The following is a 23,325-nucleotide window of genomic DNA, read 5'->3' on the forward strand; positions in this document are numbered from 1 at the left end:
ACAATGAAAGCCAAGAAAACAAAGGTGAGAATGAGTGACAGTTGAGTGCTCAGCCCCAAACAGGACGTTTATACCATTCCCTCCACGCTCAAGGGACACGCCCATGAGGAGGTAGAAAGCAAGAATCTGAAGAGAGGAAAGGGGTTGGGAAATGTCATCTTTTGACAACACACAGCCATAGTAATCAGCCTCTCAACAACTGTGGATGACCGGCTGTGCACACATACACACAAACATGGTCCCTTCAACAGCCAGACACATATGGAGGGGGAGCCTAGAGTGCCCTAGCCAACACTGATAAGAGTCAGAGGCACGGGGAGTCATTGCCTTTAGTTGTGTACCCCCTGGGGACCCCACCAGACTCCAGTGGATAATTCCAAGACAAGGACCCTGGTTAAACAGAATAGGTCAAAGAACAACCCAAAAGCCATGGATCTAGGAAGAGACTGGTGGGGAAGAGACGGGAGTGGGGTGAGGAGAATGATCTGGGTGTCTTATAAACATGTATGAAATTGCCAAAGATTGATTTAACTTTTAAAAACAAGGTTTGTAATAATAAAAATGTAAAGTAATTAGAAATAAAAAAATTTAAATTTAAAAACAGAACCTTAAGCTTTGTCACCATGAAACCCTCTATCGCCAGTGCTGGCGATGGTGACAGCAGGATCTGTGGTGACCTCTGCCACGGCAATCACAAGCATGTGTGATCATCATTTCTGCCACGAACAGTTGCAGACTTGGCGATGTCTGTAAACCTTTTGTATTTTTATGAGGCAGTCCTTTGAAAAATTGGAGTTACTTACAAATTATCCTTCAAAGTAAACTCTGGTTTTATTTGTTTTTCAAGATAGGCTTTTTCTGTGTAGGCCTGGCTGTCCTGGAACTCTCTCTGTAGACCAGGCTGGCTGGCCTCAGATTCAGAGATCTGCCTGGCCCTCGCGTAGCCCAGGCTTATTCTGAACTTGCTATATACCTGAGGATGACTTTAAGGTCCTGGTCCTCCTGCCTCTACCTCCCAAGTAAGACGCCTTTGATAAAGTGCTTCCCACAGCCAGACATTACTTAGACACTGTCTGAAGAGACTCTAGTCCTGAGTCAGCCAAATGCAGCGACAGATGCACGCTGCTGTGGTAGACGCCCAGGACGGGTCAGACGAGTCATGGAGAACAGACGTCTGCTCACAGCTCTGCAGGCAGAGGAGCCCGGATCCAGGCGGCAGCACCTGACATGGAGCCCTTGCTGTTATCCATGGCAAAAGGGAGAGGGCAGAGGGCAGGACAGGGGAGACATGGGAGGAAGAGAGGAAGGGGTAGAGAGGGGGAGGAGGGAGGAGGGGAGGCTCTTCTTCTTTCCTAAAGCTCTCACTCCTGAGATGACGAGTTGTCCTAGAGAAGTGGCATTAGTCCAGGCATGAGGGCAGAGTCCTCACGGCCTCCTCCTGGACTTTGTTGCACGGGGTGGGAACTACATTGCCAGCAAATGATCCAAATCATGTGGCCACTGTATTTCTACTCGGCATTAGTGAGTGCCTTCACTGTGCGTGCTTACTCATCATGGCCCCGTGGCTGTTTCAGGAGAGCCAGTTAGAGTCGGCCCCTTTCCTATCCTGTCCATGCCACAGATCTCCTTAGCAGAAGTGGGACTAGCCCTTTCTCAAACAGCCCAGTCCAGGTAACTGGCAAAGGAGGATGAAAAGGTTCTTAAAAGTAACCACACCCTTGTGGCTTTACCTCACACAACGCCAAAGCTACCTCTAAACTTGGCAGCACCCCTCCATGGTCTCTGCCTCAGCTCCTCCCTCCAGGATCCTGCCTTGACTTACCTGGATGATGGAACAAACCATACGGTGAAATAAATCCTTTCCTGCCTAAGTTGTTTTTGCTCTTGTTTGATCATAGCAATAGGAACCCAAAACAGACAGAATCAAGAAAATAGCTCTAGATGGTCCGTCTACGCTGTAGGGAATCTGGAGAGGCTGTGACAGTCACGGTGGCCATCACACCCCAGAGTTAGCACGCAACCCAGCTGTGGAGATCAGCAGCGCAGGGCTTCATTGCCACGTTCTAAACTCTTCCAGCTCCTGGAAGGTGACTTTTAAGTCTTGGAAGTTTCTGCCTGATAGGAGTGTTTCTGTTTACTCGGGACCTTTGGCTGTGGCCAATAGCCTAAGATAACAAAATGACTTATCGTGGGGACCCGGGCAGTATCAGCTTGACTGCTGGAGGAGCGGGACGCTGAAGGTCAGTCACCCAGGCTGCCAGCCATGCCTGTGTGACTGATGGACCAGGGCTTAGAGGAGCTTCCTGTTGGCCAAACTCAGAGGATAGTACCACAAAGTCAGCTGGACGAATGGAAGGCCGTTTGTGTGACTTCACTGAAGAAAAATAAAAGATCATTAAAACAGAAAACCACCTAGAAGCCCGGGCCTGCTGTCCAGTCTCTGGCTTATGTGGCTTTGAGAGGGCGGTAGGTTGAGACAGGTTTTCTTAGGTAGCCCTGGCTGGCCTAGAACTCCTCCTGCCTCAGCCTCCAGAATGCTGTGTATACACACACACACACACACACACACACACACACACACACACACACACACTACTGCCACTGCCACCACCATGCTAGGTCCTCGTATGCCTTATCAGTTGCTGATTTTGCTGGGTATCTTTCTCTCTATACACTATAACTAGGAGCATTGGAATTTCCTGGGTTCCAGAAGTCCTGCAGGCTTAACTACTGAACCCCTGGAGGCCATCTTAGGGATCACTGGCAACGAAATAAAATACTGATATAAAATAGCTATAAAATGTCACGCGGCTAGTTCATTCGCTAAGTGAATGAAACCTCCAGTCTCCCCTATAAATCTCTTAAAACACTGCATCCCCAACTCGGGCAATGCTGATGTCTGAAGATACACGATGACTCTTTCAGATATGGTTATTATTTAAATTGTCTACTGTGAAGAAAATAAATTTGGTGCCTTTGGTAATGCTGTAGGGCTTTTTTCCCCATACTTTTCTTAATTTGATTATTTTGTTATTGTTTTTGGTTTTTTGAGACAGGGATTCTCTGTGCTGGATTCTCTGGGATTGGCTGTGTGTAGTAAGGAGGCCACTAGTTAGTTTTTAGCCACCTAGCCCCGAAATAATCACACAGAAACTATATTATTTAAATCATTGCTTTCATTGCTGGGCCCATTAGCTCTAGCCTCTTATTGGCTAACTCCTGCATCTCTATTTACCCCCTCTCCATTAATCTGGCATCACCACGAGGTCATGGCCTACCAGCAAAGTTTCAGCATGTCTGTCTCCAGCGGCGTCTGCTTTCCCCTAGCATTCGGTTTAGTTTTCCCCACCTAGCTCTGTTCCGCTATAGCTCTGCTATAGGCCCAAAGCAGTTCCTTTATTCACAGCATATAGAGGGAAATCCCACATCAGGCTGGTCTCGAACTCACAGAGATCCACCTGCCTCTGCCTCCCAAGTGCTGGGATTAAAAGTGTGCGCCATCACCACCCAGCTTGATACATCTTCCTTGGACTCTTTTACAAATCTCTGCACATAAACTTTTCTTAAACGATTTAGCTTCTGAGAAGTTGGTCTTTTAACTTTGGCATCTGGTAGTTTGGATCAACAGTGTTTCTGTAGTTCTGGGCACCCAGCTTTTGGACGCTGGGACATCATGCTTTTATCCACAAAGTCTGTGACCGGGGATCGCGAGATCAAGATCCAACAGTCTACCCACACATTAGTCACGGTCCTTTCCACTTGGGAGCTTGTCTCTAAAACTCTTGTGTTGACAGCTTGGTCCCTTGTTGTGGTTTGACTACAAGACATCCTTCATAGACTCCCATGTCCCTGGCTGGCAGCGCGCTTTGGGGATGTCGTGGAACCTTTAGAGGGTTCAGTCTCACTGGAGGAAGAACACCGCTAGGGTGGGCTTTGAGGTCGTACACTGAACCAGGCCCCACTTTCTGCTTCCAGAGTGTGGGTTAGGAGATCAGCCAGCCTTCTGTTCCTGGTGCCGGGCCTTCCTCACCAGTATGGATACCGTTTTCTGGAACTGTGAACCAAGATACGTTTTCTCTCCATAGGTTTTTCCTCAGGGGACTTTATCACAGGAAAGAAATCAAAAGAGTCCCCAGTCCAGGGTTCTGTAGACACAGGTGCTTTGGGATCACAAGGGCTGACTATCTGTGGAGAAATCCATTGTGGGTTTTGGAGCCGGCAGAAGGCTTTGTTAAAAAACAAACAAACAAACAAACAAAACAAACTCTCTCTATTTCCCAGGGGACACAGCTGAGCAGCTTGCTCTGTCGTCCCTAACCCCATCCCATAACTTTCTGCCTCACCGGAGCCACCATGATCGGGGCCAGTGAGCAAAGGCTGAAACTTTGAAACTGTGAGCTGATATTTGAACCGACTTTCTCAGTGTCGGGAAACAACAAAGCCCCGACTGGAAAAACAAAAAACAAAACAAAACAAAAACTCTGTTAAATTGTCTAGCGTGTAGACCATTTAAACCATATGACAAAAGTCTGTCCTACTGTCTTAAATGCTCTTACGTTCATCTAATGGGAGGTCTGCGTGTAAGAACGGAGTGCAGTTGAAAGCACAGGGCTCGGGGACTCGGGCAGCCGCACATGTCCCTCTCCACGAAGAACTGCCCACCCTGTACTGGGTTTCTCTGCTTTTCATCAGTAGCTTGGCTAATTTCTGGGAAAACTGAAGACAGTAATGCTTTTCACATGCTCTGGCATCTCAGTGTGTAAAATATTCATAGTCTTCTGCATACAGCACAGCTCTGAAAATATTTAAGGCTGTCAAGATACTTTTGCTAGAAACAATAAGTCATAAAACCATAAATGTTCTATAGGAGTCTCAGGAGAATGTTTAACTTTCGGCGGGTTTCCTGTGTACAAAACGGCTTGTGTTTTAAGCAACACAAGGCTAAAAGTGAAACGCTCTCCAGCCAGGCAGGACTGTTTTGGACAATTGCCCTGTAAACATCGGTCCTGTATTTCAGGCAGGGAATGATTCACATTCTGTACTCGCTCAGTAATAGGTTTTTCCAAGAAGCGCCCTACAATTCACTGTACATTTAACTTTAAGGAAATCAGTAAGACAGAGACAAGCAGAACTCTTGTGAGTTTTCTCCAGCCTGAGCTCAGTAATCCGAGCAAGCAGTCAGCTCAAGAGTGCCTTATCTTACTATCATTGGAGGGTCCAGCCTGCTTTACAGCCCCTTTCTCATAAAGACTACAATTCCTTACAAACATTTTAAACGTGTGTGTGTGTGTGTGTGTGTGTGTGTGTATGAGAGAGAGAGAAACAGAGACACAGAGAGAGACAGAGAGGTGCAGAGACAGAGAGGTGCAGGGAGGTGTGCATGTGCACCACAGGGTGAGTGGAGGTCAGAGGACAACGTGTTGGGCGTGGCTCTCTCAGGCCACCATGCACACTCCGGGACTTGAACTCAGGTCGTTAGGCTCAGTGGCAAGCACTGTTAACTGTAGAGCCTTGTCACCAACTCAGATCATATCTTTAACCATTTAAGCAACCTTAGCATGACTAATTGCTTCTCAGTGGGTAGAACTGCAATGAGTATCATTCTTTGGCATACTTCTCTATAGCAGTTCTGCAGAACAGTGTTGATGTGACCGCAGAGAAATCTGGAGAACAGAATAGCCATTGAAGTAAAATGTAGCATTAAAAACCACAAAAACACAAGTGCCCTCTCAGGAGTTACTTAAGAAAGCTATTTTTGAGGTAAGTTTCTTATCTTTTCTACTAACCCATTATAAAATTCTGAACAGGCAGACTGCTCAGCAAAATGTCACGCTTGTCAGGATTGCTACATTGTTGCTATTGCAGGCTGTACTTTTTATGAGGCTGCTGTTATTACCAAGACAAAGGGGATTTGCCAAAGACAAATCTTTGCCCCATTTCAGATGGCAGACAGGCATGTGCGCCAGAGGTCTCACCTCCCTACGGATTATAAAACACCACAGCACCCGCAAAATGCATTTCCTCCCTAACCTCAGCCCCTCTCAGAGTCCACAGTGGGGGGAGTAATGAGGTCACTTGGCAAATGATTCGTGTTAATTTATTTATTTGCCTACATTGGAAAACTAGTCTTTCTCTGATGTAGGTCAGCCAGTGTTTGGGAAACACATTATGGAAACCAGGAACCCCAAGAGTTTGGTTAAAATGGGCTTCCATCTGTAAAACACCAAACAGATTCACGTTAGCACATGTGGGCTAGCCGGTAGACTACCACAGCCATGGAGGGAATCTGGAAGCATTTCTACTCGGAGCTGGCCTGCCCACATTCTCCACAACAGCTTTCAAACCCATTCTCTCTGAATGTTTATGAAGATATCCAGATATTCTGGGCTACGTTTATATAGCTTAGGGACACAGGCTGGTTAGCATGCCCAAGGCCCAAGATTTGGTCTGCAGCACTGTGAGAAAATTAAAAATAAAACTATACCGCTATTTACAATGTTTTGAGAACCTTATCCGCCTTCACCACGTCTAAAGCACTGTGGCATAGCTGATGTCTGTCGCATGTTAATAGGGCCAGTTGTGACTAACTACGTTATTAACCCATCAGCAAGATATGACCCTGTAATTTTAAAAACAGGCCTGAACCAATCAGTGAAGTCAAAAGGTGAGGTTTATATTCACAAGAAACGTTGTCACCTGTTTGCATAATTGTGTGCAAGCCAGTACGCGGCCTTTGGAACACGTTTTCAAAGTATACATTGTTTCTCGGTTTTTATCTAAGTCATGAATGTTTACCTCTCTCCCCAACACACTCTCTTTAGGGTTTCGTACCTCGATAGCTGGTCCTGCCTTTGAATTGGATACTGCCAAAGGACTGGCTGTGGCCAAGGGTTTGAAACCCTAAACAAGCCGAGACCACCAGTTAACAAAACCAGACCATCAATCAACAAGGCCAGGAAGAGGTAAACGAAAGCTGCTACCAGGAAGAAGGTGAAAATGATACCAAGCAAGACGAAGAATGAAGAAACCACAAACAGGTCAAGCCTTGTTCTGAGCATCTGTTCTGGGAAAAAGAACAAAGGCCGAGCAGGCACAGACTTGTTGGAGTATCTAGAATGGTCATTTACCTACGCCATCTACTGTTCCCTTCTCTTTATTATAGTCACATGGTCCCTTATCTCACCCATCATAACTGCTACTCTAGAATCTCCCATTGCCTCTAATCCCTTGACATAAATAGGTGTTTATTAGAGAATAATACTCATTAAATGAACAAGTCAAACAGAGCAAGGTCCAATGAGAGAGCCCTGGCTCTCAGTTCTCATCTTCGTAGTGGTATCGTTGCATTAGGGGAAGCATCCTTCTGAGGGACACTGGCTATGAAAGCCATTCCAGCCCTGCCCCAGGCAAACAATGCAGGACTCTTCTTTCCCAGTGGATGTGAAATAGGTCTCAAGTTCTTGAAAGCACTTGAGCAGAATAGCTGACCTGGTGCCTGAAGACAGAGTGCCCAGCCCAGCACTCAGATAAGACCACTAATAAGGCTGGCATACGTTCAAGATCTTAACTGGCTATGTGACTCTCGAATCACGCAACACTGCATAAAATAGGTGCTCCAATGAGCTGCAGAGTGAAGTCAGTTCTCTAGTCAGAAAAGGGCTGCAAAAAGCACAAAGAACAAAAAGCAGATTTGTTATTTCAAAGCAAATTCCCTTGAAGTAGGTGGGAGTGCATTTCTATAGCACAGTGCTCGCCTGGTATGTGTGCGGCCCAGAGTTCAGTTCCCAGAACCATAAAAACAAACAAAAACCTGAGGGCTGGAGAGATGGCTCAGTGGTTAAGGGCACTGGCCGCTTTTCCAGAGGACACCGACTTTGTTCTCAGCACCCACGTGTCAGTTCATGACTGTTTAACTTCAGTTCCAGAGGATCCAATGTCCTCCTCTGGGCCCTGCAGACACTGTACTTACATAGTACACAGACATACCTGCAGTCAAGACACCCATACCCATAAAATTAAACAAACAACAACCCCCCAACTTTCTATGTAAGATAGAGACAAAATACCTTAGGTTATTTCAAGTAATTTGCTTCTGTAAAGATTAAAGCAGAGGAAACTTCATATTAGGCCTATTAAAATGGTCTACTGGGGGGAATTATCTCGTATTATTACATTTTATTTCTGAAAGGCCAAATAACTTAGTCTTGATTTGTTGCCTTTGGCTGGAGTAATTTTTAGCCTGGTCTTCTGGGACCCCAGGCAGGAGCTCACCCCAGGGCAGTAGCCTCCTACAATTTTTATGTAACAAATTATCAAACAAGCTTTTGGTGAGACCAAGCACTGTGCTACATGGTGAGCAGAAAGAACCTTGACCTCAGAGTTCACAGCCTAAGGGAAAGACAAAAACAATCTACTCAATGAGTTCAAGGTTAGCCTGGGCTCCATGAGATCTTGTCTCAAAAAACACATACGAACACAACAAAACATGAAAGTATGCTAGGTACAAAGGTAGGGGAAATACTCAGAAGAGCAGCTTAGAGCAGATTCGGGAGGCAGTGGGATGTGAGAACAAGGAAGGCTTCTAGAGGGTAGACTGAGACCTGAAGAATGAGGACAAGTAAGACGAGCAAATCCAAAGCCTAGGCAGAGTATGGTCCAGAAACCGGCTTCAGCCGACTCTGTGCACGCCTACAGCCCCAGCACCACAGACATGGAGGCAAGAGCACAAGTGTGGGGCCAGTCTAGAGAAACAATAAAAACAAATTGGCCTAAAGTATCTTTCCACAGAGTTAGGTTTCATTTTTTATTGGATGTGGGCTTCTTATTCATACAACACACTGAATTCCCGCTTGGTACACTAAGTGTGGTGGACCAAATGATCAACCAGCATTGGAGCACTGATTGTTGTTACCTGTGCACAGAGAAGTTTGTAAACACCTAGGGATTATTCACTCCACACCAAGAACAACAGCCTATAGATCAGCCAGCCCACGGATCTGACAGCCCACGGATCTGACAGCCCACGGATCTGACAGCCCACGGATCAGCCAGCCCACGGATCTGACAGCCCACGGATCTGACAGCCCACTGATCAGCCAGTCCACGGATCTGACAGCCCCCTGATCAGCCAGTCCACGGATGTTTGACTGTGGCATCCATCCTGTTTTATAGAACTAATTAGCCCAGTCCTGATAGACTGCTCACAACATTTAACGTCAAATAAATAGGGGGCAGCAGAGATGGCTCAGTGGGTAAAGAGCTGTATTGCTCTTCTGGAGGACATGAGGTCCCCAACATCTACATCAGCCTGTACCTCCATCTCCAAGAGATGACTCTTGGGCTTCCATGGGCACTTGACCTCGTGCACTTACCCACAAACGGTGCCCACATATGCATAACTTAAATACTAATCTTTTTGAAAAATCAAATTTGTATTTAATTTTTGTATAGGTCGTTATGGCTTAAAAACACTACTTTATAAATTGGCCATGGTGGCACATACTTTTAATCACAGGACTTAGGAAGCTGAGGTAGGAGGATCCTGAGTTTAAGGTCAGCTTGGGCTATACACCAAGCCCCTGACAAACAAAACAAAACAAAAACCTATGTTATAGTTAAAAAAAAAAACCCTCACTTTTAAAGTAAAAGGGCTACAACAAAATCTTTAAAATAATTTCCAGAGCTGGGGCTGTGGGCCAGGGGCTGAGAACCTGAGGATCGTGCATGCGGCGCTGTGTTCCATCCCCGTCCTGGAACCCCCAAATGACGTTTCAAGGACACCACTCCAGACAACCTGCTGTGCTGAGTGTCCTCACTTTACCTTCACACCACACAGCTGATTTCGCTCCGGTCTAACAAGGAGAGACTGCCACCTTGCCAGCGACCCGCGCCTGCGCAGCAGCGCACTCTGGATCCCAGCTCCCTCCAGTGTTAGGAGACTCACAATTCCTGCCGCTCCAGCGCTGGAGATCTGGCTTCACGGGTCCTGGAAAGTCGAGGCCTGCCTTGGCAAGGAAGCGCCAGTTCTATTTTGTTTTCAATTTCTAATTAAATAGAACCCAAATAATTACTTCTCAGTGAAGTGAAAAAAATTTAACGAAATTATTCCATGTTTCAGCAAGTAGTTGCCCCAGCAACTCCAGCGCTCCAAAGAAAGTCTCATCCAGGCAAGAGAGCTTTGGCTCCTCCCACCGGTCAGTAGCCTTGGCAGGCAGGTAGCCATGGTGGAGCGACAAAACCATTCTTTACCGTTTCTTAGTAATTAAATGTCACCTCACCAACCAAAACAAACTCCAGAATAACTTGTGGCGTGATTGTGTTGTTCCTGCACCACGGTGTCATACCGTATGCTTTGCTTCCTCCTCTACGAACCCAGGCCAGGAAGCAAGCTGGCCACTTCCACAAAGAAGAAAGAACACTCCAACTCAGTTCCTAAGGATATAGCCACAGCTTTGCTTTTAGACGTCAAGCCATGTAAACTTGTGTTTTGCTTTTTCTTTTCTGCTTAGACTCAAAATCATTTAGAGCAGCGGTCCTCAACCTTCCTAACGCTGCGACCTTTTAACCCAGCTCCTCAGGCTGTGCTGACCCCAACCAAAACATTATTTTCATTGCTTTCTCATAACTGTAATTTTGCTACTAGTATGAATCATAATGTAAATATCTGTGTTTTCCAATGGTCTTAGGTGACCTCTGTGGAAGAATTATTCGAGCACCCCAAAGGGGTCACGACCCACAGGTTGAGAACTGCTGATTCAGCATTTTCCTTAAGCACCAACCCTCTGCTGGGTGCTGTGCTCCTTACATCATCCCGAGGCAGGATGGGTAGGGCCCCACTCATAGCGGAACCCAAGTGCTCCAGAATCCTTGACTTGTGAAGATTTCAGCAGAGGAGACTGGTTTTGAACCGACTCTTTTCACTCTGAGATCCTAAGTGTTTTTCTACCACATTATATTTTTATGAGACAATTCTCAATTCTTAATTGAAATAGCCCAGTACTGACTAAAATTTTTGTATGGTAATTTGGTTTAGCAATATAGTTTTTTTATTCCATGCTGGGAGTTGAGCCAGGTCAAACCCTTTAGCACTGAGTCAAAATCCTATGTTTCCACACAAAAGGACTTTACTCGTAAATGAAGGATGCTCAGCCCTTTCCTGAGTGCGCAGAAACAAAGGTGAGACACTAAAGAGCTGTGTTATGGCCTAGTTGGTTTTTTGGTTTTGTTTTTCCCTTTTCCTTCTTTCTAAATTGAAGCAACAGAGCTCCGTCCTCAGGGAGGAAAGGCGGAATGCTGAAGTAAGAGGATGGATGTCGGGCAGAGTCCACGGCGGCCATTTCCAGGGCCGAGAGGCTGACAGGTCACAGTAGGTGCACTGCTTAAACCAGAGAGAGGGAGATTCTGCTGCTACAGACAGTCCTAAACACAGCCCCCAGAGCGGGATGAATCTTCTAACCCGGCCCTTCTCACAGCTGTCTTGTTCCCCAGGAGGCCAGAGTGATCCTATTTTTATTACACATACCTTTTGCTTCTTCCTGTGAAAACAGATTGCCCCTAAAAATTGCTCTTCTCAGGCAGGGCGTGGTGACACACACCTTTAAGCCCAGCTCTTGGGAGGCAGAGGCAGGCAGATGTCTGTGAGTTCCAGGCGAGCCAGGGCTACCTATTGAGACCCTGTCTCAAACGTACATGTAAAATAAAGAAATTGCCTTTTATGGCCAGGCACGGCTGGCTGCACACGACGGTAACATGTGGGAGGTGTAGACAGGAGGACCAGTTCAAGACCAATAACTACACAGTGAGTTCAGGGCCAGCCTGGCCTACTGTCTCAAAAAATGAAAGCTAGGTGGTGGTGGGGCACGCCTTTAATCCCATCCCAGCATTTGGGAGGTAGAGGCAGGCAGACCTCTGTGAGTGTGAGTCTAGGCTGGTCTACAAAGTGAGTTCCAGGACAGCCAGGGCTGTGCAGAGGGACCCTGTCCTAGAAAAACAAACAAACAAAATAAAAAAAAAGAAAGAAAACAATTGCTTCTTTACTTTTATTTTGAAGCAGCTCCTTGGGCTCCTATCAACAGGGTTCGCATCCTCAGACTGCGCACTCCCCATCCACCGGGAATTCAGGTAAATAACGCTCCAGCTGACCCTTTGGAATGGACCCGTTTCTTACACTTCCTCCCTAATTCCAAGCTTTTTCCCTTTAGTACAGCTTTCTGTCTAGTTTCTATTTCCATTTCAGTTGATGACATCAGTTTTCTAGTTGTCCCAGAAAATAAAAAGGTAAGTGTTCCAAAGATATGTACTAATTTCCACAGGCTTCTAGGAAGACAAAGTGTAAGTTTTATTATAAAACATGCATACTACAAAGAAAACCATCGTGACATCACTGATTTTAAAGTATAAAAAGAGACACCACATTCCCCTAATTCGCTTTCTCTTGTGGATAAAGAAAATGAAATGCCTAAGTTCTTAGAAAATCCCATTATCTTCTTGGGTCCCAGACACCCACACTGGCATGTACGGACGAGAACCACACACAGCAAACGAGAAACCAGCAACAGCTATGAAAGACCGAAAGGAAATCGGTTACTGGTGCTCAGAAGCAGCAGGTTGGAAAGAGCATAGGACAGCTGAGGAAGAAAGATGAACTAACGCCTCTGGAAATTAATTAATTATGCAACCCTTTCCGCAGCTGTCACAGGCAAGCTGAGTTAAAGGTATTTTCAAAAACTGCGGAACTATTGTGCTTTCCCCTTTCCAAACCAAACAAACAAGAACACTGCTGAGATCTAAAACAAGGTGAGGTGACAATGGCAGGGAGGTTAAAGGATTCTGTCCACTCCGAGCTGCTCTGCAGGTGACAGCCTACCTAAGGGGAATTGTGGAATGGCCCTCGGAGCTCAGGTGCGGCTCGATTTAAGTGAGACTCCATTCGGGACCCTTCTTAGGTTTACCTCAAGGGAGCTGCAAGATGACAACCTCTGCAGGGTGATGAGGGCAGGGCCTCTGGTTAATACCAACAACAAAAATTATCCATTTATTATTCTGGGATTCTTGGTAGGTCATTAGCCATTATTCTGAAAATATACAACTTCACATTTTATAGAAGCCAGAAACATAATTGAAAAGGTCCTCAAAGTATATTAAATAAAAACCACGTAGACACGCAAGCTCTCACTGGTGAGGTTCATTAGGCGGCAGCCTTGCTATGCTCACTGTTCCCACTTGATGTCGTCCTTCCGCAGCTTCACCTGGAGATTGTGGACTTGGGCCGGATGGCAGGTGCTGTGTTTCTGGAAAGGGTTGGCTTCATCCCAACATTTCCTAGGGCTATTTTTCACGTTCTTTGGTCCCTTAGGGTTGCCATCTTCCCGACGGATACCTGAGGATTCATTTATCCTTGAGTTCTGAACTTTTTGCTGCAGTTTACGAACCTGTAGAGAAAAAAAAATCTAATGTTTAAGATAAAAATTAATATAAATATGCCCTGAAATAGAGGACTACGTTGATGCCTTAAAGATTATGTCTAAAGGTTCAATTCAACAAGTCACTCGCTGACCACCAGGTCTGTGGCTGACACATGGAGCAGCCTTGGCTTCAGGAAGCTCACTGCTCCGGTTAATGAGCAGAAGCACACGGGATGACGCTGAAGAGAAGAGCGTGCTTGTGAGAAGGGCAGAGTAGGGAAGACGGTGTGGACGGGAAGTGGAGCCAGAGGTACTGGTCGGAACAGAGCTCCCCACGAGAGTGGGGTGTTTTAGGTGATGCTAACAGCAAAGTAAAGAACTGGTGCTAAGAACAAGTGTTTATTTGCCTAGGAGGCAATTTTTAGTTCAAGGTTAAATTTATCACAATAGAAGGCTTGAATGCTTATTCAGATTATAAAATACATAGATTGGGTAACTTTAAAATTGTGATTATTCTTCGGTCCAAAGTTTCTTCTGTGTAATTCCCAGAAAGGGCACAAGTTGTACAATCTCTGCCCCAACACAATCATAATTTTTTTTGCTTGCTATAGTCTTTAAAGCCAGTAAAATGAAAATACTGTTTTCTTTCTTGGCCATAAGCATAACAAATACAGTAATAATAGGAGCTGTCCAAATCACTGTCTTATAAAAATATGTGCGTGTGGAGGCTTGATAAACCAGCAGCTTGTCTGAATGCTGACCCTTCCCTCTTATAGGAGTGTGAGTGTGTGTGTGGTGGTGTGTGTGTGTGAGAGAGAGAGAGAGAGAGAGAGAGAGAGAGAGAGAGAGAGAGAGAGAGAGACTCTCTTTTGCTTCAGCAATGTCCTAAGTTCATCTATGGATGCAGTCATTGTCTTAGAGTTACATATTATACTCATGATTCTTCTGCTCAAATATTGAAGGTCACTAAAACACAGGTACAGAATCCCCCATACCTAAATTCTACAAACCATAGGTGGCTAAGCATAGGTTTCCAGGGAACACAATACAGCCCAGCTTGTTTCAGAAGGGCGAGAATGTTTTCAGGACTGTGGTACCAGGTTTCTGAACGGTCCTGCCTCTGAGGCACAGAGGACACCACTGAAGCAGTGGGAGGGAAGAGAGGAGGCAAGAACGCGGGAAGGGTATCTGGAGGCTACCAAGGTGATAGCCTACCACACACTTCCCAGGGCCCGACTCCACAGGAACTCTTCTGCTCTCGTCTTACCTTAACGAACTGTATAGGAGACCCACGGGATTACCTGCAGTGGCGGCTCTCTGTAAGAAGACCAAGTGACTTCTGTGTATCTTTTAGCATACCATACCACAAACTTCCAACTGGAAAGCCATGTGACACTGAATCCACATCTATGTGTGAGAATATTTGTTTAACTATGCAAAGATATGTTGCATTTGTTTATGTTGCAGAATATCTGTTTAACTATGTAAAGATGTGTTGCTGTTTAACCTTGCCTGCCCAAGGCTCCTGATTGGTCTAATAAAAAGATGAATGCCCAATAGTGAGGGAGGAGGGAGAGTAAGTAGGAGGAGAAATTTAGGCTCAGGGAAGAAAGAAAAAGAGATGCCAGGGGCCAGACAGACATGCACAGAGGAAGCAGAAGAGTAGGACACAGAGAATGAAGGAAAGGTAAAAAGCCCAAGGAAAAACATAGGTAAACAGAATCAGGTTAAATTGAGTTATAAGCACTAGTGTGTCAAATCTAAGCTAAAGACAAGCATTCATAATTAGTAATAAGTCTCCCTGTCTTTGTTGGGGAGCTGGTTGCTAGCTCAGAAAATCCCAACTATACATGTATTTCTAGTACTTCTTTGTTTTCTTTTTTCCTTTTCAAACATTATATGGCAGTTGTTTTTATGTTCTGAAGACCAGCAGTTCTCAGAAGAGGTGTGTGTGTGTGTGTGTGTGTGTGTGTGTGTGTGTGTGTGTGAGAGAGAGAGAGAGAGAGAGAGAGAGAGAGAGAGAGAAAGTAGTGTTCTTACACTGTCTTGATGCCTCTTGAGTTTGGAAATCTGGCCTTCTTTGCTCTCCATCTTCTTGACTAATTGCTCCAGCTGGCGTTCCATGTCATCGGAGACTGAATGGCTTCCAGTGTGTCTCAGTAGTTCTCTGTGCTCCCTGCAGAGAGAAGCAAACATCAGGGCTGGGGAGCAACTCAGCCAGAGAGTGTTTCTCTGCAAGTCAGATCCTGTGTCCAATACTTAGCAATATAAATAAATAAATAAATCCACAAAAGTAGTATTGTCTGACATGACACATGGATCATTTTTGCATGATTAAAAACAGAGCAGACATTACATACAGTTTTAGTTCATCTGTTTGTCACAACTAATTTTTTCTTCAACTATGAGTTACAGTTAAGAGTAAAATATTAATCTTCAAAACCAGTCACTACATTATGATATATAACTAAATCATGATAAGCATAATGATTTAGAATTACCTCAGTATCTAGCTGTTAAATAATCTAAAAAACAATCTAAATTCCTGGTGTTCTCAGCTAAAAAGAATGAACACTTCTACAGCGTTTGGCCAGGGGCAACACACGGTTCTCTTCAGTTCCATGTCTGGGATTGGAGATGCTGTCAGGAGAACAGTTATGTGTGCAGCGGCAGTTCATGAGTTCAGTGAGTCTGCTGGCTAAGTCACGTAGTCCTGATGTGTATCCTGAAAGGGATTTAAGCATGGAGTATAATACAATAACCCCTGTGCAGATCCTCCTTCCTGAAGAAGCTTCCCAATCTGTGATACGGACCAGGCAGCATCTAAAAGAAATGGTATTCTTACCTGCCTAGTAAGATCACCCACATTACTAAAAGATTTCAAAAGAAAAGCATGTTCCTCCTAAAAGCTCTTCTGAGCTCTAATCCAAAGTCTTCAGACTCAATATATGTTATTCATAATATCTGTATATCAGTGTAAATCTATGGAATACAGGAAAGTAGTAATTAGACACAGTTAAAAGGATAAATGCTACAGTAGGAACAGTGAAAATATTATCAATAAATCCGTGGATCAAAACAAAGTAAGTCCAAATAGCCATGGAGAATTTCCAGGTGGGAGCTACAGCGATCACTAGGGAGTTGAGAATGTGTGCTGCCCTTGCAGAGGACCCGACTCAGGTGCAGCCCTCTGTCACTCAGGCTACAGAGAAGCCAGCTCCTCCTCTGCGATCGGAGAGCACCTGAACCATGTGCACACACCCACTCAAGTGAATAAAAATAAATCTTAATGAATTTATGGTTGATACTGTTCTTAAGAGTCGATAAAAAATGTAACGAACACCATGGTTATTTTAATAAAGAACAAACCCTTACGCGGCCATTTGGTCCAACTCCTCCTGCATCGCCATTAGAAGATCAGACAAACTGTCGCAGACGGGAACGGGCTCTCCTGAGTCAGGGGGTACAGCTTTGCCCCAGGAAGCTGTTCTGAGAGGCTGGTAGCGGCACTGCGGCTCCGCGACTGGAGCAGGCCTCTGAAAGCTGCGGAGCCCATAGGCACTTATTGTCTGCAGAAGTTTACAAACTTGCATTAAAGGAACAGCCCGCGCTGGACAACGTGAAGGGGAAGACACAGCTGGGAACAGACTAGCGCTGGACAGTGTGTGTGCCGGTTAGATCTCGTCAGCCTGACACAAGCTCAGCCGTCTGGAAAGAGGGAACCCAGCTGAGAAAATGCTGCCATCCTCTGGCCTACAGGCCGCTCTGTGGAGCGTTTTCCTGATTAGAGATTGATGTATTGGGCCCAGCTCTCCAGGGGCAGAGCCACCCCTGGGCAGGTGGTAAACCGAGCAAGGCCTGGAGAGCAAGCCCGTAGGAACTGTTCCTCCAGATCTCTGCTTCAGTTCTTGCCGCTAGGCTCTTGTCAACCTCCCTTCATGGAGGACGGTGAACTGAAATAAACCTTTCCTCCCCACGATGCCTCTGGTCACAGCGTCCGTCACAGCAGGAGAGAGCTAACTGGGACAGTGTATGGACAGCATTTGCACACCAAAGCCATGATCCTCACTTCTGTCCTCTTACCTTCTCCCTCTCCAAAGACCGTGCTCTACACTTCGGGTCCATCTGCTGAGGGGGTTCCCTCTTTAAAGACTTCGTTTTCTAAAGGTTAGCAAGGGAAAGAGGAAGCAAAGTAGTATTTTAATATATATTTATGATATGAAAAATTCTCAAAACTCAACAGCAAGTCGTGCAATTTGGATGTAGGAGCAGACATGAATAGACATTTGACTAGAAGACAAAAGGCAGACCACATAAGAAGGTGGTTAACAACCTTTCAGATTAATATAAATAGCCAAAATAAAAAGTTAATAATAAAAAAGAAAACATTACCACATGCCTATTAACATGGGCAAAATGAAAAAGTGATGACATCAAATATTGTCAAGAATGCAGAGAAACTACATCACTTGCATGTTGGTAAAGCCACTTTGGGTGACAAGTTGGCAGTTTTTATAAAGTCAAAATGTATTATCATATGTCCTAACAATTGCACTCTGAGCAATTATTCTAGAAAATTAAAATTGATGTTCACACACACACATGCACAAAACCATCAACACATGCATGAAATATCTTTACTTGCAACAGCTGAAAAGTAGCAACAACGCAAACGTCCTTAAACAGGGACTGATAAGGTGGAGTAGATCCTAATGTGGATTAGTGTAAAAGGCAAAGAGAATAGACAAGCACTCAGATGGAAGTCCAGGGAAAAGGCCACCCCAAAGGCTCACACTGTGTAACTCTACTTGACCTTTTTCTCATTGGGATACAGTCTCACTGTGCAGTGCAGGCTGGTCTCAAGTCATGGCAATCCCACTGCCTCAGCCGCCTCACAACTTAGATTGCCGGCATGTTCCACAGTGCCTGACCATACAGGATTCTTGAAATAAGAAAACTACAGAGAAGGTGAACAGAATAACACTTGCTAGGGCTGTGGGAGGGGTGTGGGTCTGAAGGAACTGTCTAGAAGAACCTCAGAGTGGGTGGACAGCATCTTGATTGTTGTGATGGCTACATGAAGCCTCGCAGGTAACAAATCTGTGTGTCTCTCAGGCTTCTCAGTTACCATTAGAATTATACCTCTGTCTCTACTGTTCCTAAAAGCCTTCAATGGGTGCCAACTACTTATAGTAAAAGTTCAAATTCAACACTACCACCTGTTTTCAGACAGCAGCCTCACCTGGTTTGCCAGGCTAGCCAGGAACCTACTGTGTACTTCATGTTGGTTTTAAACACAGGGCCCTCCTGTCTTAGCCTTCTGAGTATAGGAATTATAAATGTTCATCACTACACCCAACTTTAAAAGTTAGTTGGTTTTTTTTCCCCCCTTTTTGGAGACAGTGTTTTGTTAGGCCAGGATGGCCTTGAGATTATGCATCTCTGTCCCCAGTAGGGTTATACTATAACACACTTCTCTCTGCAGGTGTCTTTAGGATTGTGGGGTGACTGCAGTGTGGTTAGCTCGCATCACTCCCATGTCGACATGGTGCTTAAGACAACCACACCCCTGCTTGTCCTTGAACTCCCCAGACGCCCTGCCTCAGCCCAGCTGGCACTCTAAGCATGTACTGTCCGCGCTGGGTTTTATCTGTCTCTGTCTCTTAGAATCAGTGGTCTAAACAACAAAATCCATTAGCTGAATATTCAACCGGAGACATGGAGACACGGTGTTAGAGGTAAATGGCAGTGCCTGCACTCTGAGCCTATCTCTGGTGATGTCAGAGCACCTTGTCACCCTGGGAATCAGCACTTTTACTAACTGATTTTGCTCCTAATTACCCTCTACTCATTCAGAAGTTATATTTTCTTTCTTATATTCCTTTTATTGTCTCATAGTTTCTCCAATAAATATGTAAAGTTAAACTTCTATCTTATCAGATAAAAGATAGCATTAAACAAATATTTAATAACAGTCCATTGTTCCATTTGCAAATTATTTATCGTGTTTCTTTCTTCTATTTGGGTTTCCAGTTCAAATCTCATTACTCAAATAAGACATAAAAAGAGATTAAGGAAATAAGCAAAATAAGTGGTTTTTATTATTATAGCTATAAAATTATTTTTCCATTTTTGTGTTTATGTTTATATATATATTTGTGTTTGTATCTTTGTGGGCACATGTGTGGAGTGCATGTGTACATGTATGTGCATACATGTGAAAGCCCAAGGTTGATGACAGAATCACCCTAGATTGTCTTTCTACCTTATTTGTTGAAGGCAAGGTCCTTTAACCAAACCCAGAGCTCATTGATATGGCTAATTTCCTCTAGCCACTTGATCAAGGACTTCCTTGTTTCTACCTTCAAGGATCTAATTACCAGGGAGACCGCCATGCCCCACAGGCATTTAAGTAGGTGATGGATTACATCCCTCATGCTGTTCAACAAACATTTAACTACCACTGAGCCATTTCCCCAACTTCCAATATAGTTATAAAATTCTTTTTTAAAAATTATTAAGGGTCCAATGAAATGGCTCAATTCGTAAAGACCCTTGTAAAAGCCCTGGCAACCTGAGTCTAATCCCTGGAACCCACAAGGTAGAACCTGCCCTGCAAGTTGTCCTCTGACCTTCATGTGTGTGTCATGGTTGCACATGTGTGTGTGTGTGTGTGTGCATGTACACACATCACATACACACACACTAAATAAATGGATAACAAAACACAGCCAGATAGCCAGGTGTGGCAGTACATGGCTGTAATCCCACATACTCAGGAGGCTTGGACAGGAGGACTGAAGTCAAGGTCAGCCTAGGCTATGTGGCAAGTCTGAAACCAACATGGGTTACTGGGGTGTAACCCTGTCTCAAATATTAATAAATAAAATCGAAAAATCTTTTTTTTTTTACTGTATATGTATCTATATAAAGCTGCATTTAGGATTTTTTTTGGAACACAGAAGCACATCAGACCCAGTTTCTCTCCTCTCTCTCTCTCTCTCTCTCTCTCTCTCTCTCTCTCTCTCTCCCCCTCTCTCTGACTGGTACCTCTGGATCAGGATGTAAAGTGCTCAGCTGTTGCTCTAGTGCCTGACTGTCTGCTTCCCACCATGATGATAATGGACTAACCCTCTGAAACTGCAAGCAAACCCCAATTAAATGTTTTCTTTTATAAGAGCTGCCTTGGTCATGGTGTCTCTTCACAGCAACAGAACAGTAAGAAAATGTATTTTATAATTTTTTTTTTTTTTGGTTTTTCGAGACAGGGTTTCGTTGTAGTTTTAGAACCTGTCCTGGAACTAGCTCTTGTAGCCCAGGCTGGCCTCAAACTCACAGAGATCCGCCTGCCTCTGCCTCCCGAGTGCTGGGATTAAAGGCGTGTGCCACCACTGCCCGGCCATAAATATGTTTTAAACCTTTCTAGAAAGAAGCAGAAAAGACTAAAGGATGAATAAATGTCTATCATAAAGCTAAGAAGTAACATCTTGGGAAAGCTGAATATACATACCTTTGGTGGTTTCTTCTTTCCCTTACAGGGCTGTGATTGTGAAACTGTAGACATTAAAAGTCTGCTGATTTCCAGTCCAGTTTGAAGCTATAAAATTAAGGAAATAATTCATAAGACTGATCTGTAACAAGTTTCTTTATACATAACAAAAGTTGAGATCTCAGCTTTCAAGTATAAAATACATTCTAAGCCAAGCAGGCTTAGTTGCAGTAACTTGGAATGGAGCTGAAGGAGGGCTGCATGAGCCAGGCCGCCTGGGAAGTTGCAGTGAGACTCAATGAAAAACCAAAACAATAAAAATAAAGTCCCCAACCCAAAAACCTTTTGAAAAAGAATACTCCAGTAATACAATAGTTTGGCAATTATGACTATTTTCTGTTTATAAAGGAATAAATTAGGGTGTGTGTGTGGTGTATGCTCATGTGTATATCTCAAGATGAAACTAAAATATGCCAGGAGTCAGTTACCTTATATATATAAGAATATATATAGGATGTACAAGGTCTTTGGAAATATGTCTGAGAATATGGATGTACAGCTAAGTGAGAATTTTGCTACTACAGCAAAACAGACTGTCGTAACAATGTGCAACACGCAAACTGAGTGTAGACTAGGGTGCAGGTGATGAGAATGAAGTATTCAAAGACATGCAGCCACTGTGATAGACTACAGAATGCTTCTGACCTCACACGCTCTGTCTTGAAACAGCTTGCGCTGATGCTCCTCTTCCTTTAGTTTTTCCTCTAGATAGTTTATCTTATCCTGCAATAATGAACATGTATGAGAACCAGAGCTAAATGTCCTTCCCAAGATGGTTCTAGGGGGTCTAGATTTTTAAGAACTAGCAAGCTAGAATAGAAAGTAAGAAAAAGGAATGGCAAAATGTCAATATTTCTCTTGGCTGTCTACCTATGCTTCCTTCCTTACTATTGCACATGAGGGCAAAATGAAAAAGAATAAACCCACAGCTTTATTTGTGGCCGCCACCAGACCCACAGAGAATAAACCCACAAGTTTTATTCTCAGCTACCACCAGAAACATGATGAAGTTTCTGAGAATGCTATAGCTTTTAAAGCTATTGTGCTCTTGGGTCTCAACGTTCAAAAAAAAAACACCTAAACCAAAACAAAGCAAAACAAAAACAAAACAACAACCCCCCCCCCAAAAAAACCAAACCAAAACCCCCAAAACCAAACCAAACCAAACCAAAAAACCAATAGCAATGTCAGCCATGTGCATGTGATGGGGGACAATGTTGGGGAGCAGGGCGGGAAGAAACCTGAGAAATTAAGACTTGGCCCTAGTTATTTAAGAGCTTAGTGCTATGCTCTGTCAAACAAGGATTACAATAAGCTGGAGGGCTAGCAAGACAGCCCAGCAGGTAAAGTGCCTGCCATGCAAGTCTGATCACTTGAGTTTGATCCCTGGAACCACGCAGAAGTAGAAGGAGAGGAGCAATTCCACAAAGCTGTCCTCTGCCCTCCACACACATGTCATGGCATGCATGCACCCCACCCCATCATTCACATACCCATAGCATAACAAATGTTAAAAGAGTAACTCACATGAAATGGTAAAGCAACGAGAACAATTTGGAAGACTCACTGCACACTCCATACCTTACACACACACATTACACCTTTTATGTGTGTGTGGTTCGGAACAGGAACCATGACAGAAGTGTCAAGGGGAGAGACTTCTGAGTATTACAGCTCTTAAGAGGGGCTACAAAGAGGTTCCAGGGCAGTTCTGGGAAATGACAAGGACTTGGCGGGAGGAGGAGCTAGGGTGTAGGACAGGCAAAAAAGGCCACCTAACACCCTTCAGGTCAGACACCCGACAAGTGAAAACGTCCTGCCATCTTAGGCGCCTACTGTGCTATCAGCAGGCAAGCTCCCTCATGCCAGGACACAACACACTTTCTCCCCAGGCAGGAATTACCCGGATTACTGAACGCTGTACATGAAGGGCTCTAAACCTTTGGCTGCTCACTCCCATACAGTGCCAGCTTTTCCTCCCTCATGGCTCCATCAGCTCCGAGACAAGCAGAAGCTTACCTCAGCAGTCTGCTGAGTGGCTGTCAATCTAAAACACTCTTTTTCTAAGACATTGAGCTTTTCAAGTTTAGCATACAGTTTCATCTGATCTTGCTCTTTTTCCCTTTGAAGCTGGGCCTAGAAAAGATTAAAAAAAAAAAAAAGGAAAGAAATCTCAGTTTGGCAAGTGATGCCAGTGGATCAAGAGTCATATAATTTCTGAGAAATCAAAATATGACATAATCAGCTGCTAGAAACATGTACACACAGGTACATATGTTAGGCACTTCCAAGCAGAGAACAAGAAAATCAAATCCTTTTAAGGAGCAAATGTGATATGTGACGAACATGTCGCTAAATTCGCACAGAAAGAAT

At 44.5% G+C, this 23,325-nt stretch overlaps 2 protein-coding genes across 6 annotated transcripts in view; both read right to left on the reverse strand.

Moving 5' to 3' along the window:
* Positions 1 to 10,063, reverse strand: part of LOC119821713 — a 179,439-nt gene extending 169,376 nt beyond the window's left edge. Inside the window, exon 1 of the mRNA XM_038340846.2 lies at positions 9,944 to 10,063. The gene's annotated coding sequence lies outside the window, so the exon portion shown is untranslated. The remainder of the gene's footprint in view (positions 1 to 9,943) is intronic.
* Positions 10,064 to 12,313: 2,250 nt separating this feature from the next.
* The window catches only part of Cep57l1 (centrosomal protein 57 like 1), a 60,430-nt gene continuing 49,418 nt past the window's right edge, over positions 12,314 to 23,325 (reverse strand). For 3 of the 5 annotated variants that reach the window (XM_038340787.2, XM_038340785.1, XM_038340788.1), the window contains 7 exons: positions 22,972 to 23,088; positions 21,598 to 21,675; positions 20,914 to 21,000; positions 17,487 to 17,564; positions 16,779 to 16,972; positions 15,444 to 15,579; positions 12,314 to 13,430 (listed from right to left, as the gene is read on the reverse strand). In XM_038340787.2, coding sequence (XP_038196715.1) covers positions 13,209 to 13,430; positions 15,444 to 15,579; positions 16,779 to 16,972; positions 17,487 to 17,564; positions 20,914 to 21,000; positions 21,598 to 21,675; positions 22,972 to 23,088 — 912 coding nt within the window. In that variant the 3' untranslated portion in view covers positions 12,314 to 13,208. The remainder of the gene's footprint in view (positions 13,431 to 15,443; positions 15,580 to 16,778; positions 16,973 to 17,486; positions 17,565 to 20,913; positions 21,001 to 21,597; positions 21,676 to 22,971; positions 23,089 to 23,325) is intronic. The other 2 variants (XM_038340786.1, XM_038340789.1) reach the window with 2 other exon arrangements.

This window comes from Arvicola amphibius, chromosome 8 (genome assembly GCF_903992535.2).
Source record: "Arvicola amphibius chromosome 8, mArvAmp1.2, whole genome shotgun sequence".
In the NCBI taxonomy this organism is placed as follows: domain Eukaryota; kingdom Metazoa; phylum Chordata; class Mammalia; order Rodentia; family Cricetidae; genus Arvicola; species Arvicola amphibius.